The sequence below is a fragment of the Petromyzon marinus genome, unplaced genomic scaffold (assembly GCF_048934315.1).
Source record: "Petromyzon marinus isolate PM22_M1 ecotype Great Lakes invasive population unplaced genomic scaffold, UKy_Petmar_22M1.pri1.0 PM_Scaffold_470, whole genome shotgun sequence".
Lineage (NCBI taxonomy): Eukaryota > Metazoa > Chordata > Hyperoartia > Petromyzontiformes > Petromyzontidae > Petromyzon > Petromyzon marinus.
The window spans coordinates 31,005-50,299 of NW_027423469.1; the positions used below are offsets into that span (position 1 = coordinate 31,005).

General features: G+C 54.1%; 1 protein-coding gene across 2 annotated transcripts in view; it reads left to right on the forward strand.

Moving 5' to 3' along the window:
* LOC142923381 (uncharacterized) overlaps positions 1–19,295 on the forward strand; it is a 30,769-nt gene that overhangs the window by 3,854 nt on the left and 7,620 nt on the right. The window contains exons 2-5 of one of the 2 annotated variants that reach the window (XM_076064467.1): positions 4,759–5,409; positions 10,694–10,729; positions 16,409–16,435; positions 18,096–18,200. In XM_076064467.1, coding sequence (XP_075920582.1) covers positions 4,759–5,409; positions 10,694–10,729; positions 16,409–16,435; positions 18,096–18,200 — 819 coding nt within the window. Of the gene's footprint in view, positions 1–4,758; positions 5,410–10,693; positions 10,730–16,408; positions 16,469–18,095; positions 18,201–19,295 lie in introns of both variants that reach the window. The other variant, XM_076064466.1, reaches the window with a different exon arrangement.

A 19,295-nucleotide genomic window follows, 5' to 3' on the forward strand; every position in this document is an offset into this window, starting at 1 on the left:
AGCGCCGTTTTTCCGACAGCCTCCCCTGTTTCATTTTTCGATTTAAAGCTGTCGTGACCGCAGGGATTCATCTTCTTGGTTCTTACGGTAAAGTCACCAGGTAGAATGGAAATAAAAGAATAAAAATAATACGTAATAAAGTACAATCATCTCACGACGTTTCGGCCACAACGCAAGCAGCCTTCCTCAGGTGAAGAAACAGAACTGTCGGAAAGACGGCGCTTTAGTGAACACTGCCAAGCTTAGCAGCGTCTTTCAAGCTGGGTGGGAGGAGCAAGAGCGCCTTGACGAAGGAGTTTACATATCAACAGAAGGATTTAGCATTGAAATAGCCGTGTTAAAAGCGTTGGATTAGCAGGATGTTAAAGCCAGAAATTAGCATGTTAACTGGGAGATTAGCACCAGGGAAAGCGACGGGCTTTGTTCAGACGGGACGAGTCCATCTATGTTCGGAACGGAAGAGGGGGGAGAGAATTCAGCATTGAAATAGCTGTGTTAATGTGTTGGATTAGCAGTGTGTTAAAGTCAGAAATTAGCATGTAACTGGGAGATTAGCACCACGGAAAGCGACGGGCTTTGTTCAGACGGGATGAGTCCATCTATGTTCGGAACGGAGGAGGGGGGAGAGAATTCAGCATTGAAATAGCTGTGTTAATGCGTTGGATTAGCAGTGTGTTAAAGTCAGAAATTAGCATGTAACTGGGAGATTAGCACCACGGAAAGCGACGGGCTTTGTTCAGACGGGACGAGTCCATCTATGTTCGGAACGGAGGAGGGGGGGAGAGAATTTAGCATTGAAATAGCTGTGTTAATGCTTTGGATTAGCAGGATGTTAAAGTCAGAAATTAGCATGTTAACTGGGAGATTAGCACCACGGAAAACGACGAGCTTTGTTCAGACGGGACGAGTCCATCTATGTTCGGAACGGAAGAGGGGGGAGAGAATTTAGCATTGAAATAGCTGTGTTAATGCGTTGGATTAGCAGGATGTTAAAGTCAGAAATTAGCATGTTAACTGGGAGATTAGCACCACGGAAAGCGACGGGCTTTGTTCAGACGGGACGAGTCCATCTATGTTCGGAACGGAAGAGGAGGGAGAGAATTCAGCATTGAAATAGCCGTGTTAATGCGTTGGATTAACAGGATGTTAAAGTCAGAAATTAGCATGTAACTGGGAGATTAGCACCACGGAATGCGACGAGCTTTGGTCAGACGGGACGAGTCCATCTATGTTCGGAACGGAGGAGAGGGGGGAGAGAATTCAGCATTGAAATAGCTGTGTTAATGCGTTGGATTAGCAGTGTGTTAAAGTCAGAAATTAGCATGTAACTGGGAGATTAGCACCACGGAAAGCGACGGGCTTTGTTCAGACGGACGAGTCCATCTATGTTCGGAACGGAGGAGAGGGGGGAGAGAATTTAGCATTGAAATAGCTGTGTTAATGCGTTGGATTAGCAGTGTGTTAAAGTCAGAAATTAGCATGTTAACTGGGAGATTAGCACCACGGAAAGCGACGAGCTTTGTTCAGACGGGACGAGTCCATCTATGTTCGGAACGGAGGAGAGGGGGGAGAGAATTCAGCATTGAAATAGCTGTGTTAATGCGTTGGATTACCAGTGTGTTCAAGTCAGAAATTAGCATGCAACTGGGAGATTAGCACCACGGAAAGCGACGGGCTTTGTTCAGACGGGACGAGTCCAACTATGTTCGGAACGGAGGAGAGGTGGGAGAGGATTCAGCATTGAAATAGCCGTGTTAAAAGCGTTGGATTAGCAGTGTGTTAAAGTCAGAAATTAGCATGTTAACTGGGAGATTAGCACCACGGAAAGCGACGAGCTTTGTTCAGACGGGACGAGTCCATCTAAGGTTCGGAACGGAAGAGGGGGGAGAGAATTTAGCATTGAAATAGCTGTGTTAATGCGTTGGATTAGCAGGATGTTAAAGTCAGAAATTAGCATGTAACTGGGAGATTAGCACCACGGAAAGCGACGGGCTTTGTTCAGACGGGACGAGTCCATCTATGTTCGGAACGGAAGAGGGGGGAGAGGATTTAGCATTGAAATAGCCGTGTTAAAAGCGTTGGATTAGCAGGATGTTAAAGTCAGAATTTAGCATGTTAACTGGGAGATTAGCACCACGGAAAGCGACGAGCTTTGTTCAGACGGACGAGTCCATCTAAGGTTCGGAACGGAAGAGGGGGGAGAGAATTTAGCATTGAAATAGCTGTGTTAATGCGTTGGATTAGCAGGATGTTAAAGTCGGAAATTAGCATGTTAACTGGGAGATTAGCACCACGGAAAGCGACGGGCTTTGTTCAGACGGGACGAGTCCATCTATGTTCGGAACGGAGGAGAGGGGGGAGAGAATTCAGCATTGAAATAGCTGTGTTAATGCGTTGGATTAGCAGTGTGTTAAAGTCAGAAATTAGCATGTAACTGGGAGATTAGCACCACGGAAAGCGACGGGCTTTGTTCAGACGGGACGAGTCCAACTATGTTCGGAACGGAGGAGAGGGGGGAGAGAATTCAGCATTGAAATAGCTGTGTTAATGCGTTGGATTAGCAGGATGTTAAAGTCAGAAATTAGCATGTAACTGGGAGATTAGCACCACGGAAAGCGACGGGCTTTGTTCAGACGGGACGAGTCCAACTATGTTCGGAACGGAGGAGGGGGGAGAGGATTTAGCATTGAAATAGCTGTGTTAATGCGTTGGATTAGCAGGGTGTTAAAGTCAGAAATTAGCATGTTAACTGGGAGATTAGCACCACGGAAAGCGACGAGCTTTGTTCAGACGGGACGAGTCCATCTATGTTCGGAACGGAGGAGGGGGGAGAGGTAGAAACAGCCACGATGTGCTGCTCTGTCCTCTTGTTTCTTCACCTGAGGACGGCCGCTTGCGTTGTGGCCGAAACGTCCTGAGAATTTTACGGCGGTTTTATTTTTTATTACTTTTATTATTTCCCCATGTCCCACGTGACTTTTACCCAAAGAACCAAGGGCATGATACACGACGAGCGATTTGATGTACGAGTGCTTTGGATTGCAAACACGTTTACGGAACGAACTTGTGCTCGCAATCCAAGGCTTTTACTGCATTTGTTTGTTGTAGTACAGAGTTAGACTGATGACTTTAATCTCGGTTGGCTCGTGGTTGTTATTGTTTGACTTGCATCCCACTGGGATTTTTGCACACGGCGTTGATGCGCGGTGCTTGTTACCTGGAAGACTTTTCTGTTTGCGCGTAAGTCACTTTAAGACTTTCCTTGTTCGTGTTTTTGTTTGTTGCGGTTGCACCCCGATTCAAGAGCCTCATGGCTCACAGGGCTGGCTATCTCCACATATATAAAAGGGCAAAGTTGTGATTATGCGTGTCTGTTCAAAATGTTTAGCGTACTTCCCGACATGCAACAAACTTGAAATTTGCCGTGTGGGTTACTTTCCAGACTGTACACCATGCGACAATTATAAAAATACGCTTTTGTGTTTTTTTTTTTTATTCACAGAGTCACCTAGTACAATTCCTTTGTCAAGGGGTGCCTCTGTGGATGTGTATGCTTTAACTTTAACATAGCCATTTCTGTGACCAGTCACAAGCTAATCACTCAGTTATTTCAATGCTAAATTCTCCTGTTTGATTTGTACTAGGTGCCTCTGTGGATGTGGATGCTTTGACTTTAACATAACTATTCTATGACCAGTCACAAGCTAATCACTCAGCTATTTCAATGCTAAATTCTATGCTAATTTCTTTGTCAAGGCGCTTTGTTTCTTCTCACACAGCTTAAAGGTCGCGATCTGAGCGTGGCTTTGTTCGCTCCAGCGCTGTCCTCCAGACAGTCTCGTCCCCTTCACCTGATGAAGGCCGCTTGCGTTGTGGCAGAAACGTCGTGAGAATTTTATTGTGTTATTTTATTTTATCAATTTATTATTTTATTCTCATTCTACGTGACTTTACCGAAAGAACCAAAGAAAAATAAAAAATTAATAAAATAAAATAACACTATAAAATTCTCACGACGTTTCGGCCACAACACAAGTGGCCTTCATCAGGTGAAGGGACGAGACTGTCTCGAGGACAACGTGACTTTACCGAAAGTACCAAAGAAGATGAATCCTTGCAGTGCCGAAAGCTTTAAATCGAAATTTAATTTATTATTTTATTCTCATTCTACACGACTTTACCGAAAGAACCAAAGAAGATGGGTAACAGGTTATCCGGTGTTCCGTCTCCCGAAGCTAAACTCACACCCGCGGTTCTAACTGGGCATTTGCCGTGACTGTCAACATCATCGCCAATTTCGGCATTTTGGGATGTATTTATATTTGAGCTACGTGGCCCATTTTTGTTGTTGTTGCGGAAGCGACCTTCGGTCATCGCACAAATTGACAGCCCAGCGAGAGGTGGCTTATCATTCCTCCTCGTCATCATCGCGCGCGAAATTTGGAGCGGCCAAATTGATTATAAATGCGGGGGGGTGCGGGGGGGGAGCGGAGGACCCCGGGAAAAATTCCACGCGGCCACGGAAAGAGAGAGAGAGAGATACGGTGAACTCCAAATATACAGGTGCCAGGATCGGGATCGAACTCGCGACCTCCTGTATACCCGGCGAGGTAGTTAACATCTAGCCCACCGTGGTGCCCCAAGCAACAACCTGGCAGGACCCTCCCTTCAAGAGAGTCTCTGAGACCCCGCGAGGCTTTTGCGGGCAAACAGGCGGGATCGCCATCACAGTGACGTCCCCCTCTGTCACCCTCACAGACGGTGCTGGCCAAGGCCCTCTTTGACAATGTGTCCGAGTCCCCGGACGAGCTGGACTTCCGCAAGGGGGACATCGTCACGGTGCTGGAGCGCGACGCGCACGGCCTCGACGGCTGGTGGCTCTGCTCCCTGCACGGGCGCAACGGCATCGCCCCCGGCAACCGGCTGCGCATCTTGCTGGGGATGCAGGGGGCGGCGGCCGCCGCCGGGGCTCGGGGCCACGCGGCGGCGGCGTCGACGCCGTTGCCGCCCGGCGACCTCTACCAGGTCCCCCCGTCGCTAGGGGGCGGCGACCTCTACCAGGTGCCGCCGTCGCTAGGGGGAGGCGACCTCTACCAGGTGCCGCCGTCGCTAGGGGGAGGCGACCTCTACCAGGTGCCGCCGTCGCTAGGGGGAGGCGACCTCTACCAGGTGCCGCCGTCGCTAGGGGGAGGCGACCTCTACCAGGTGCCGCCGTCGCTAGGGGGCGGCGACCTCTACCAAGTCCCCCCGTCGCTAGGGGGAGGCGACATATACCAGGTGCCGCCGTCGCTAGGGGGCGGCGACCTCTACCAAGTGCCGCCGTCGCTAGGGGGCGGCGACCTCTACCAAGTCCCCCCGTCGCTAGGGGGCGGAGGACTTGACCCAAGTGATGTCCACGACGTCTATCAGGTGCGGTGCCCTCTACGCCCTCTCCCCTCGCTGTCAGTTCAACGTTCAGTATCTCATCGGCAAAGTCGGGCTCCTTCGGACCATTGCTTCAGTGCGTGCTAAACTCTCAGTGTCTCATCGGCAAAGTCGGGTTCACGTTGTACCACTGCTTCATGTGCGTGCAAAACTCTGGACCAGTTTTGACACTAGGTGTCTCATCGGCAAAGTCGGGTTCACTTTGTACCGTTGCTTCATGTGCGTGCAAAACTCTGGACCGGTTTTGACACTAGGTGTCTCATCAGCAAAGTCGGGTTCACTTTGTACCGTTGCTTCATGTGCGTGCAAAACTCTGGACCGGTTTTGACACTAGGTGTCTCATCAGCAAAGTCGGGTTCACTTTGTACCGTTGCTTCGGTGCGTGCAAAACTCTGGACCGGTTTTGACACTAGGTGTGTCATCAGCAAAGTCGTGTTCACTTTGTACCGTTGCTTCATGTACGTGCAAAAGCTCTGGGCCGGTTTTGACACTCGGTGTCTCATCAGCAAAGTCGGGCTCGCTCGAACCAATCCTGAACTGCCGGGTGTTTATCGGTCCCTAGTTCCTACACAAGGTGGATAGGACACCGACCCTGCAACCGCAGCGACGCGGGGTTCGATTCCCGGCTCATTGATGACGTCCGTGACACACATTGTGATCGGGTCCTGGTGCTCCCTGAGGTCGACCCAGCTTTGTGCGTGTAAAATATCAGCACTGGGGAAGACAAAGGCGGCCGGGCGTGTGTGATGCTGCCAACACTCCAGTCCCTAGTTAGGTTCTAGAGGAGGTCTGTTGATGTGTCGATTGGTCCGCAAGTCCCAACTTCTTTATTTCTGTCGATTACAAACATGGCGTTACGGCGTGTACACTAATCACGGGGAACGGCTTTAAAAGTTGAATAATCTTCTGCAGATGTAGATGCTACTGATTCTTCACGTTCTGCAGATGTAGATACCACTGATTCTTCACATTCTGCAGATGTGGATGACACTGGTTCTTCATGTTCTGCAAATGTAGATGCCACTGGTTCTTCACGTTCTGCAGATGTAGATGCCACTGGTTCTTCACGTTCTGCAGATGTAGATGCCGCTGGTTCTTCACGTTCTGCAGACGTAGATGCCACTGGTTCTTCACGTTCTGCAGATGTAGATGCCGCTGGTTCTTCACGTTCTGCAGATGTAGATGCCACTGGTTCATCATGTTCTGCAGATGTAGATGCCACTGGTTCTTCACGTTCTGCAGATGTAGATGCCACTGGTTCTTCACGTTCTGCAGATGTGGATGCCGCTGGTTCTTCACGTTCTGCAGATGTAGATGCCACTGGTCTTCACGTTCTGCAGATGGAGATGCCGCTGGTTCTTCACGTTCTGCAGATGTAGATGCCACTGGTTCTTCATGTTCTGCAGATGTAGATGCCACTGGTTCTTCACGTTCTGCAGATGTAGATGCCGCTGGTTCTTCACATTCTGCAGATGTGGATGCCGCTGGTTCTTCACGTTCTGCAGATGTAGATGCCACTGGTTCTTCACGTTCTGCAGATGTAGATGCCACTGGTTCTTCATGTTCTGCAGATGTAGATGCCACTGGTTCTTCACGTTCTGCAGATGTTGATGCCACTGGTTCTTCACGTTCTGCAGACGTAGATGCCGCTGGTTCTTAACGTTCTGCAGATGTAGATGCCACTGGTTCTTCACGTTCTGTAGATGCCACTGGTTCTTCACGTTCTGCAGATGTAGATGCCACTGGTTCTTCACGTTCTGCAGATGTAGATGCCACTTGTTCTTCACGTTCTGCAGATGTAGATGCCACTGATTCTTCACGTTCTGCAGATGTGGATGCCGCCGGTTCTTCGCATTCTGCAGACGTAGATGCCGCTGGTTCTTCACGTTCTGCAGATGTAGATGCCGCTGGTTCTTCATGTTCTGCAGATTTAGATGCCACTGGTTCTTCACGTTCTGTAGATGTAGATGACACTGGTTCTTCACGTTCTGCAGATTTAGATGCCACTGGTTCTTCACGTTCTGCAGATGTAGATGCCACTGGTTCTTCACGTTCTGCCGATGTAGATGCCACTGGTTCTTCACGTTCTGCAGATGTAGATGCCACCGGTTCTTCACGTTCTGCAGACGTAGATGCCACCGGTTCTTCACGTTCTGCAGATGTAGATGCCACTGGTTCTTCACGTTCTGCCGATGTAGATGCCACTGGTTCTTCACGTTCTGCAGATGTAGATGCCGCTGGTTCTTCACGGTCTGCAGATGTAGATGCCGCTGGTTCTTCATGTTCTGCAGATGTAGATGCCACTGGTTCTTCACGTTCTGCAGACGTAGATGCCGCTGGTTCTTCACGTTCTGCAGATGTAGATGCCGCTGGTTCTTCACGTTCTGCAGATGTAGATGCCACTGGTTCTTCACGTTCTGCAGATGTAGATGCCACTGGTTCTTCACGTTCTGCAGACGTAGATGCCTCTGGTTCTTCACGTTCTGCAGACATAGATGCCACTGGTTCTTCACGTTCTGCCGATGTAGATGCCGCTGGTTCTTCACGTTCTGCAGATGTAGATGCCACTGGTTCTTCACGTTCTGCAGACGTAGATGCCACTGGTTCTTCACGTTCTGCAGACGTAGATGCCTCTGGTTCTTCACGTTCTGCAGACGTAGATGCCTCTGGTTCTTCACGTTCTGCAGACATAGATGCCACTGGTTCTTCACGTTCTGCCGATGTAGATGCCGCTGGTTCTTCACGTTCTGCAGACGTAGATGCCACTGGTTCTTGACGTTCTGCAGACGTAGATGCCACTGATTCTTCACGTTCTGTAGATGCCACTGGTTCTTCACGTTCTGCAGATGTAAATGCCACTGGTTCTTCATGTTCTGTAGATGCCACTGGTTCTTCACGTTCTGCAGGTGTAGATGCCACTGGTTCTTCACGTTCTGCAGATGTAGCTGCCACTGGTTCTTCACGTTCTACAGATGTAGATGCCACTAGTTATTCACGTTCTGCAGATGTAGATGCCACTGGTTCTTCACGTTCTGCAGATGTAGATGCCACTGGTTCTTCACGTTCTGCAGATGTAGATGCCGCTGGTTCTTCACGTTCTGCAGATGTAGATGCCACTGGTTCTTCACGTTCTGCAGATGTGGATGCCGCCGGTTCTTCGCATTCTGCAGACGTAGATGCCACTGCTTCTTCACGTTTTGCAGACGTAGATGCCGCTGGTTCTTCACGTTCTGCAGACGTAGATGCCGCTGGTTCTTCACGTTCTGCAGATTTAGATGCCACTGGTTCTTCACGTTCTGTAGATGTAGATGACACTGGTTCTTCACGTTCTGCAGATTTAGATGCCACTGGTTCTTCACGTTCTGCAGATGTAGATGCCACTGGTTCTTCACGTTCTGCAGATGTAGATGCCACTGGTTCTTCACGTTCTGCAGATGTAGATGCCGCTGGTTCTTCATGTTCTGCAGATGTAGATGCCACTGGTTCTTCACGTTCTGTAGATGTAGATGACACTGGTTCTTCACGTTCTGCAGATTTAGATGCCACTGGTTCTTCACGTTCTGCAGATGTAGATGCCGCTGGTTCTTCATGTTCTGCAGATGTAGATGCCACTGGTTCTTCACGTTCTGCAGACGTAGATGCCACTGGTTCTTCACGTTTTGCAGATGTAGATGCCGCTGGTTCTTCACGTTCTGCAGATGTAGATGCCACTGGTTCTTCACGTTCTGCAGATGTAGATGCCACTGGTTCTTCACGTTCTGCAGACGTAGATGCCTCTGGTTCTTCACGTTCTGCAGACGTAGATGCCACTGGTTCTTCACGTTCTGCCGATGTAGATGCCGCTGGTTCTTCACGTTCTGCAGACGTAGATGCCACTGGTTCTTCACGTTCTGCAGACGTAGATGCCACTGGTTCTTCACGTTCTGTAGATGCCACTGGTTCTTCACGTTCTGCAGATGTGGATGCCGCCGGTTCTTCGCATTCTGCAGACGTAGATGCCACCGGTTCTTCACATTTTGCAGACGTAGATGCCGCTGGTTCTTCACGTTCTGCAGATGTAGATGCCGCTGGTTCTTCACGTTCTGCAGATTTAGATGCCACTGGTTCTTCACGTTCTGTAGATGTAGATGACACTGGTTCTTCACGTTCTGCAGATTTAGATGCCACTGGTTCTTCACGTTCTGCAGATGTAGATGCCACTGGTTCTTCACGTTCTGCCGATGTAGATGCCACTGGTTCTTCACGTTCTGCAGACGTAGATGCCACTAGTTATTCACGTTCTGCAGCTGTAGATGCCACTGGTTCTTCATGTTCTGCAGACATAGATGCCACCGGTTCTTCACGTTCTGCAGACGTAGATGCCACTAGTTATTCACGTTCTGCAGATATAGATGCCACTGGTTCTTCACGTTCTGCAGATGTAGATGCCGCTGGTTCTTCACGTTCTGCAGATGTAGATGCCACTGGTTTTTCACGTTCTGCAGACGTAGATGCCGCTGGGTCTTCACGTTCTGCAGACATAGATGCCACTGGTTCTTCACGTTCTGCAGATGTAGATGCCACTGGTTCTTCACGTTCTGTAGATGCCACTGGTTCTTCACGTTCTGCAGGTGTAGATGCCACTGGTTCTTCACGTTCTGCAGATGTAGCTGCCACTGGTTCTTCACGTTCTACAGATGTAGATGCCACTGGTTCTTCACGTTCTGCAGATGTAGATGCCACTGGTTCTTCACGTTCTGTATATGTAGATGCCACTGGTTCTTCACGTTCTACAGATGTAGATGCCACTGGTTCTTCACGTTCTGTAGATGCCACTGGTTCTTCACGTTCTGTAGATGCCACTGGTTCTTCATGTTCTGTAGATGCCACTGGTTCTTCACGTTCTGTAGATGCCACTGGTTCTTCACGTTCTGTAGATGCCACTGGTTCTTCACGTTCTGTAGATGCCACTGGTTCTTCACGTTCTGTAGATGCCACTGGTTCTTCACGTTCTGTAGATGTGGATCCCACCACCGCCATCTATTGTGCAGCGGTAACTGAACCACACCGGACCAGGCTCGTTCATGTCTCTGAAAGTTCCTAAGTCGAATATTTAGAAGCCGGAGGAGTCCCTGTACCGGGCCTTCGTCAGGGGCTTTTCGCTCGCGGCAAATTGCCCCAACCCCCCCCCCCAAACAGCCCTGCGTGGTCTGCCCCGGGGGCGGACCCCCCCTTGTCTCCGTGCGAGTGTTCTGGCTGTCTCTCCCCCCCCCGTGTCGTGTCTCTGCAGGTCCCGCCACTTCCGGGAGGATCTCACGCTCGCACGGTGCGTATGTGCACACACACACACGCACACACACACACAGGGGGATTGGGGTTAGCGGGGTCAACGCGCACGCACGCACGCACGCACAGAACAACCCGGAGCCCTGGCCCTTTTGACGGCATCGTGTAGGGTGGTGCCTCGTCGGGCAGGCCGACGAGGCAGAGGTGAAGGCCCCTGTTGGAATTCTCCGCCGCCCCTGCCGGTGGCAGACGGGCCGAGGACATGGCGCCCGTGTAGGCCCACCCGGACCTGAAACCGCATCGGGGCCCAGGACATTCCGCCGCCTCGCACCGAGGAAGCGGGCAGGGAGATTCCCACCGACGGTTGTTGCAATCGGTGGCGCGGGTGCCCCCCTTGTTAAAAAAAAATAATAAATGGGGACCGCCAGGGCATCCCTTCCGATCCTGCGGAAAACTCCGTCCGGCGGGTCGGACGTCGGGACGGCCGTGACGACGTCGCAAACGGGGGGGGGGGGGGGGCGGGGGGGGTGTGGGGGGGGGGGGGGTGGGGGGGGGGTGTGGGGGGGGTGTGGGGGGGGGCGCGGCCCAGCCTGACCCATGGACCCAACTCAATCTGCCCGCGAACGTGAACTCTGCCCCGGGGGCTCTCGCCCCGCTCCCGGGGCTCCAACGATGGCACTTTGCACTTCCTCAACGCGCGCGGGCAAACATGTTGAGGGGGCAAGCGCATGTCAGCCAGCAGCCTCTGAAGGCCCTGAACAGTGCCTGAAACGGCGGCTCCCCCGAGCACCTCTGTCTCCAACCCCTCCACCCCAGTGGCGATGTTCGCTCCACACACCGCACCAGGTATTCGCTTGAGGCCGAGTCGACCTAGGGGAGGCCCAGGACCGGTTCAGATGATCGCCACTGGGTGGCGGTGGCCGTGAGCGGGAACCGAAACCCGGGTCGGCCGCTGCTAGGCCACCGCCACCGTCGGCGCAGGCAAAGGGAGGCAAAGTTCCCCCGTATAGCCTCAACAGACTGTCGGGGGCAAGTGCTGTTAGCGAGCACCTGTTAAGGCCGGCACGGCGCACGAGGGGGGTGGGTGGCCAGCACCACGCCCGGCCGCCTTTGTCTCCCTTGGTGGCGATGTTTACACATCGCACCGGGTACTCATTTGAGGCCGAGTCGACCTAGGGGAGGCCCGGGACCGGTTCAGATAATCATCACTTGGTGGTGTTGGCCGTGAGCGGGAATCGAACCCGGGTCGCCAGGTTCATAGCGCAGCGTAGCGCTAACCGCTACACATGCACACACCTACACACACACACACAGTGACACACACATGTACACACACACACACACCTACACACACACGCACACAGGTACACGTACACACACACCTACACACACGTACACAGGTACATACGTACACAACAACAACAACAACCGCCATTCGCCACTAAGTGGCGGTGACGTCACCACGACGCTTGTGCCAGGCTATGTGCACCCTGAGGCCACGTGAAGTGTCGAACGCCCGCTGGCAGGAGGTCACGGGGCAGACCCAGGTGCCACGGGTCGACTGACTGAGATGACTGGCTGATGCACCACCTGTGCCCCCTACTGTGCCAACCTGCTGTGCTTTAGCCACCCGGCGCTCCGCTCGCTGTTGTGAGCGTCGCTCCTCCGCCCTCCGTTGTTGTTGGAGGGCGACTGCCTCCAACTGCCCAGTAGCATCCTTCACGAGCCTCCTCCACAGAGGCCGATCTTGACACCGCTGGTACCAGTCATCGGCAAGTCCACTCAGCTCCACGTCCTCCTGTACCACATCACTCCATCTCTTCTCTAGCCCGTGCCGCGCCCGCTTAGCCCCCTCAATCCGGCCAAACAAAAGCTGTTTCGGCATGCGGTGGCTGGGCATGCGGGCTACATGACCCAGCCATCGCAGCCTTGCCTGCCGGAGGAGCTCACCGATGGGACCCTGCCCAGATCTTTCAAGGATTTGTGAGCTCCTCACACAATCCAGTCTGGTTAAACCCAGGATGGATCGTAGGCAGGTCAGCCTAAATGTTTCTAACCGGCGAAGATGTTCCATTAGGGGGGTCCACGTTTCGCAAGCGTAGAGAAGGGAGGGAATGACCGTGGCCGAGAAGACCTGAAGCTTAGTGCGGAGCGATAGACCAGGTAGCTTCCACACAGCGTTACGCAACCGATGAAAAGATATTGCCGCTCGACTGATTCGGAGTGAGACCTCTGCTGTTAAACTGGAGCCAGTCATAAGCACACTGCCCAGGTATGGGAAACTCTCCACTCTCTCCACAACTGCCCCATCACCGATTGGGAGTTGTGGGGGTGGAGTGTCCGATGGTACAAAATACCCAGGCAGGTGCTTAGTTTTGGTGGGGCTGATGGCAAGGCCCCACCTCTTAGTGGCACGCTCCAGTCTCAGCAGCAGCGTCTCCAACTCCTCCTCTGACTGAGCAGCTATTACCAAGTCATCAGCATACATAACGTGGTTGAGCAATAGGGAGCCATCCCTTGACCGCACCCGGGCATCGATTAGCCTCCCATTATATCTGTACCATATGGAGATTCCCCCGGTACAGCTATTGAAGGCTTCACGAACTACGTGGTCAAAATAGATGTTAAATAATGTGGGAGCCAGAGGACATCCCTGTCGCACCCCAAGGTGTACAGGGAATGGCTCTGACTCCCGGCCACGTAGTTTTACCCGGGCCCGCTCACCATCATGAAGGTCCTTAATGATCGTGAGCAGAGGGTCAGGTACTCCAAAAGCACGAAGAACGACCCAGAGCCCAGGCCTACTGATGGTATCATAGGCCTTGACCAGGTCAATAAAGCAGAGATGTAGGTCTTGTTGGAATTCCCTACACCTCTGCTGTAGCAGACGGACAGAAAATATGGCATCTGTGCAGGACCGCCCTTTCCTGAAACCGCATTGGGGCTCCGCAAGCCTCTCCTCAGCGTGCCTGGCAAGGCGATGCTGAATAATCCTTGCCAGGACCTTTCCCGGCACACTGAGGAGTGAGATGCCCCTGTAGTTGTTACAGTCTGTGCGGTCCCCCTTCTTAAAACGGGGGACCACCAGGGCATCCTTCCAATCCTGCGGAACCCGTCCAGTGGTCCAGACTGTTGTTATGATGTCATATAGGGCAGTCTGTGCACAAACGCCACCCTCCCTCAGCATTTCGCTTGGGAGATCATCTCTGCCCGCTGCCTTTCCTGGTCTCAGACTCCGGATCGCCTTCAATACTTCCTCAGCAGATGGCACCTCAGCCAGCCACTCACAGGGGGTGACTTCATCCAATATTTGAGGCACCGCAGCCTCAGCAGGGTCATCCTCACTTTGTGCCACGATGTTTTCCTGGCTGTTGGATTTTCCCTCCCCCAGGACCTCACAGAAATGCTCAGCAAATCTGCGAACCTGTTCCTGGGGGTCGGAAATTGGATCACCGTTTTTTCCCCTAATGATGGTAATAGGTGCGGCGCTGCAGGTTACTTTTTTGATGGAGTTAAATAGCGATTTGTGATCACGGGCCACTGAGGCAGACTCCATCTCCTCAGCAACCCGCGACCACCACCCATCCTTGCAGCGCCTCACGGCTCTCCGAACCTCCGAGCGAAGGCTGCGGTAAGCCTCCTCATTCTCTGACGTGGGATTCTGTAGCCGATGACAGTGGGCCTGTCGCTTTTTCTCAACCATCCTGAACAACTCCTCTGTCATCCAGGGTGTCTGGGGAGGTCTGGACCGCGTACCCAAAGCAGCCATTGCAGCTGCATGAGTCACAGTCCTAAACATCGCACATTTACCCTCGACATCAGGAGGAGTCGGGGACGATGCCAATCCCAGCCGCAAGCGATGATGAAATTCTCGCTTGCAACTTTCATCAGATAACTGAGACCAGGCCACTTTAGGTTGGAATGGGGTCCTGGGTGTACACCCACCACCGGAGTGGAAGAATGGCAGGCGCATCTTACAGATGACTAGTCGATGGTCAGAGGGCAGATCAGCTCCACGGTAGGTCCTGGTGTCAAGGACATGGGCTCGCATTAGCTGGTCCGTCACTATGTAGTCCAGCAGATGTTCTTGCTTGGACCCGGCATGCATCCATGATGTTGTGTGGATGCGCCGATGCCGGAACAGCGTGTTGGTAATTACAAGCCCATGGGCTGCACAAAAATCTAGCAGCCTCCTACCATTGTTATTGAGCTGATCTGGCCCATGCCCTCCAATCACTCCAGACCAGGTGCCAGTATCATGACCAACTCGGGCATTGAAGTCACCCAACATGATGACTCTATCCCGAGGGGCCACTTTAGCCAGCACCTGTGACAGGAGGTCATAGAAGGCATCTGACTCATCGGCTTTGCCTGCATCCCTCCACGGATGTTCATCTTCGGTGGGGGCATAAGTAACCACGACCACCATTCCTCGCCTCCGGTTGATGGGAAGGCGAGCCCAAAGTAGCCTGGGGCTTACAGCTTCCCACACCTCACCGCCACGCTCCCACGCCCCCTTCATTCTTTTGTTCAAAAGAAGACCCACACCCTGTTGTTTGGCAGTCTGCTGCCCCGAGTAGAGGACTGTCCACCCCTCATGGTGGCAGGAGCCAGAGCCGGTCCACCGGACCTCCTGAATGCCGCATAGATCCAGGCGGTACCGGTCCAGCTCCCGACAGAGGAGTGGCAGCCTCTCCTCTGCAGTGAGCGTTCGAACATTCCACGTGGCCACCCGTAGTGGCTTTTCGTTGTTTCTGGAGTAGCCCCGAGGGTAGGTATTCAATCTCCTGGCTCCGCCAATTGGGGTTTGGCCAGGAGACGTCATAGACGCCTGGCCCCCCGGGGCCTCCGGCACAAGCTTAGTTGTTACATATTTCACTTTAATTCGTGGTTTTGTGGTAATTAATTGAAGGTGGAGGGGTTACCAGCCCCTCGCACCCGTCCAGAGCCCCCGTTTAGCCCCTGTGGTGGACACATATGCCATGAGGGGAGGAGCCAATCAAAATTGGAACTCCCCCCACAGCACTGTCCACGACAGAGTTGGCCGTCCGGCACCGCGAGGAGGTAGGGGGTTGTTTTGCCGTACGTACACACACACCTACACACACACACACAGGTACACACGTACACACACACCTACACACACGTACACAGGTACATACGTACACACACACACGTACACACACACACGTACACAGGTACACACACACACGTACACAGGTACAGACACACGTACACAAGTACACACGTACATGCACGTACACACACAGGTACACACACACACACAGGTACGCACACACATATACACACTCACCTACACGTACACAGGTACACACATACACACACAGCTACACACACACAGGTGTACACGCGCACGTACACACACAGGTACATGCACGTACACACACAGGTACACGCACGTACACGCACAGGTACACGCACGTACACACACAGGTACACACAGGTACACGCACGTACACACACACAGGTACAAGCACGTACACACACAGGTACACACACGTACACGCGCAGGTACGCACACACAGGTACACGCACGTACACACACACACAGGTACACACACAGGTACACACACACACGCACGTACACACACAGGTAGACACACACACACACGTAGCTGGACGTGGTGTCACCCACCCCATGTGAGAGTTGACCCTCGTCTTGTGTCACCCTCCACCCCTCCTTGGTTCATCTGCACAGGCCCAGCGGGGGGCCCTGCACCCCCAGGTGAGCGACCTCTACGACTTCCCTCCCCCACAGGTGCCTGGGCCCCCCAACCAGCCCCCCACACTCACAACCCCCACGCTCCTCTACAATCACACGCTCCCCTACACCCCCACGCACCACTACACCCCCACGCTCCCCTACACCCCCACGCTCCCCTACAACCACACGCTCCCCTATACCCCCACACTCCCCTACACCCCCACACTCACAACCTCCACGCTCCCCTACACCCCCACGCTCCCCTACACCCCCACGCTCACAACCCCCACGCTCCACTACACTCCCACGCTCCACTACACCCTCACGCTCCACTACACCCCCACGCTCCACTACACCCCCACGCTCCCCTACACCCCCACGCTCCACTACACCCCCACGCTCAACTACACCCCCATGCTCCCCTACACCCCCACGCTCCCCTACACCCCCACGCTCCCCTACACCCCCACGCTCCCCTACACCCCCACGCTTCCCTACACCCCCACGCTCCCCTACACCCCCACGCTCACCTACACCCCCACGCTCCACTACACCCCCACGCTCCACTACACCCCCACGCTCCCCTACACCCCCACGCTCCCCTACACCCCCACGCTCCCCTACACCCCCACACTCACAACCCCCACGCTCCCCTACACCCCCACGCTCCCCTACACCCCCACGCTCCCCTACACCCCCACGCTCCCCTACACCCCCACACTCACAACCCCCACGCTCCACTACACCCCCACGCTCCCCTACACCCCCACGCTCCCCTACACCCCCACGCTCCCCTACACCCCCACACTCACAACCCCCACGCTCCCCTACAACCATACGCTTCCCTACACCCCCACGCTCCCCTACACCCCCACGCTCCACTCCACCCCACGCTCCCCTACACCCCCACGCTCCACTACACCCCCACGCTCCCCTACACACCCACGCTCCACTACATACCTCTACACCCCTACACCCCCACGCTCCACTACACCCCACGCTCACAACCCCCACGCTCCCCTACACCCCCACGCTCCCCTACACCCCCACGCTCCCCTACACCCCCACGCTCCCCTACACACCTCTACACCCCTACACCCCCACGCTCCCCTACACCCCCACACACAACCCCCACACTCCCCTACACCCCCACACTCCCCTACACCCCCACGCTCCCCTACACCCCCACGCTCCACTACACCCCCATGCTTCACTACACCCCCACGCTCCACTACGCCCCCACGCTCCCCTACACACCTCTACACCCCTACACCCCCACGCTCCCCTACACCCCCACACACAACCCCCACACTCCCCTACACCCCCACGCTCCCCTACACCCCCACACACAACCCCCACACTCCCCTACACCCCCACACTCCCCTACACCCCCACGCTCCCCTACACCCCCACGCTCCACTACACCCCCACGCTCCCCTACACCCCCACGCTCCCCTACACCCCCACGCTCCCCTACACACCTCTACACCCCCACACCCCCACGCTCCGCTACAATCCCCTACACCGCCACTCTCCCTAACACCCCGATGCTCCCCACGTGGTGGTGGTGGTGGTGTTTTAATGGTGTTATTCTAGTGGTGGTGGGTGGTGATGTTGACAACGTGATGTTACCAGTGATGGATTATTGGGTTGTCACCCGACCCCCCGCCACCCACCGTAGGCTCACCCCGCCGTGCCGCTGGCCGGGAGGTCATTCCCGCCGGCGCTGGCGTTGCAGGACATATACGACATCCCTCCCAGCCTGGACAAGAGTTCATGCCTTGAGGTGATGGCCAAGACAAAAGATTCCCCCGTACAGCCTTCGCAGGCCGCTGGGCCACGTGCTGTTTGCGACTAGCGCCCGTGAAGGCGGGTACGGTGCACGAGGGGGTGGGTGGCCGGCGCCTCGCCCCAGTGCTGTGTGGGATCGTAGCGATGTGATTGAGTGGGTGGGTGGGTGGGTGCAGGAATGGTGGGGATGGGTGGTTGAGTGAGTGGATGGGTGGTTGAGTGAGTGAGTGGATGGGTGGTTGAGTGAGTGAGTGAGTTGATTGGTGGGTGAGTGAGTGAGTGGATGGGTGGTTGAGTGGGTGGGTGGATGGGTGGGTGAGTGGGTGGGTGGATGGGTGGGTGAGTGAGTGGATGGGTGGTTGAGTGAGTGGATGGGTGGTTGAGTGAGTGAGTGAGTGGATGGGTGGTTGAGTGAGTGAGTTGATTGGTGGGTGGGTGAGTGAGTGAGTGAGTGGATGGGTGGTTGAGTGGGTGGGTGGATGGGTGGGTGAGTGGGTGGGTGGATGGGTGGGTGAGTGGATTGGTAGTTGAGTGAGTGAGTGGGTGAGTGGATGGGTGGTTGAGTGAGTGAGTGGATTGGGTGGTTGAGTGAGTGAGTGGATGGGTGGTTGAGTGAGTGGATGGGTGGTTAAGTGAGTGAGTGGATGGGTGGTTGAGTGAGTGAGTGGATGGGTGGTTGAGTGAGTGAGTGGACAGCTGAGTGGGTGAGTGGACAGCTGAGTGACTGAGTGGACAGCTGAGTGAGTGAGTGGACAGCTGAGTGAATGAGTGGACAGCTGAGTGCGTGAGTGGACAGCTGAGTGAGTGGACAGCTGAGTGAGTGGACAGCTGAGTGGGTGAGTGGACAGCTGTGTGAGTGGACAGCTGAGTGAGTGAGTGGACAGCTGAGTGAGTAGACAGCTGAGTGAGTAGACAGCTGAGTGAGTGGACAGCTGAGTGAGTGGACAGCTGGGTGAGTGGACAGCTGAGTGGGTGAGTGGACAGCTGAGTGGGGGAGTCGACAGCTGAGTGAGTGAGTGGACAGCTGAGTGAGTGAGTGGACAGCTGAGTGAGTGAGTAGACAGCTGAGTGAGTGAGTCGACAGCTGAGT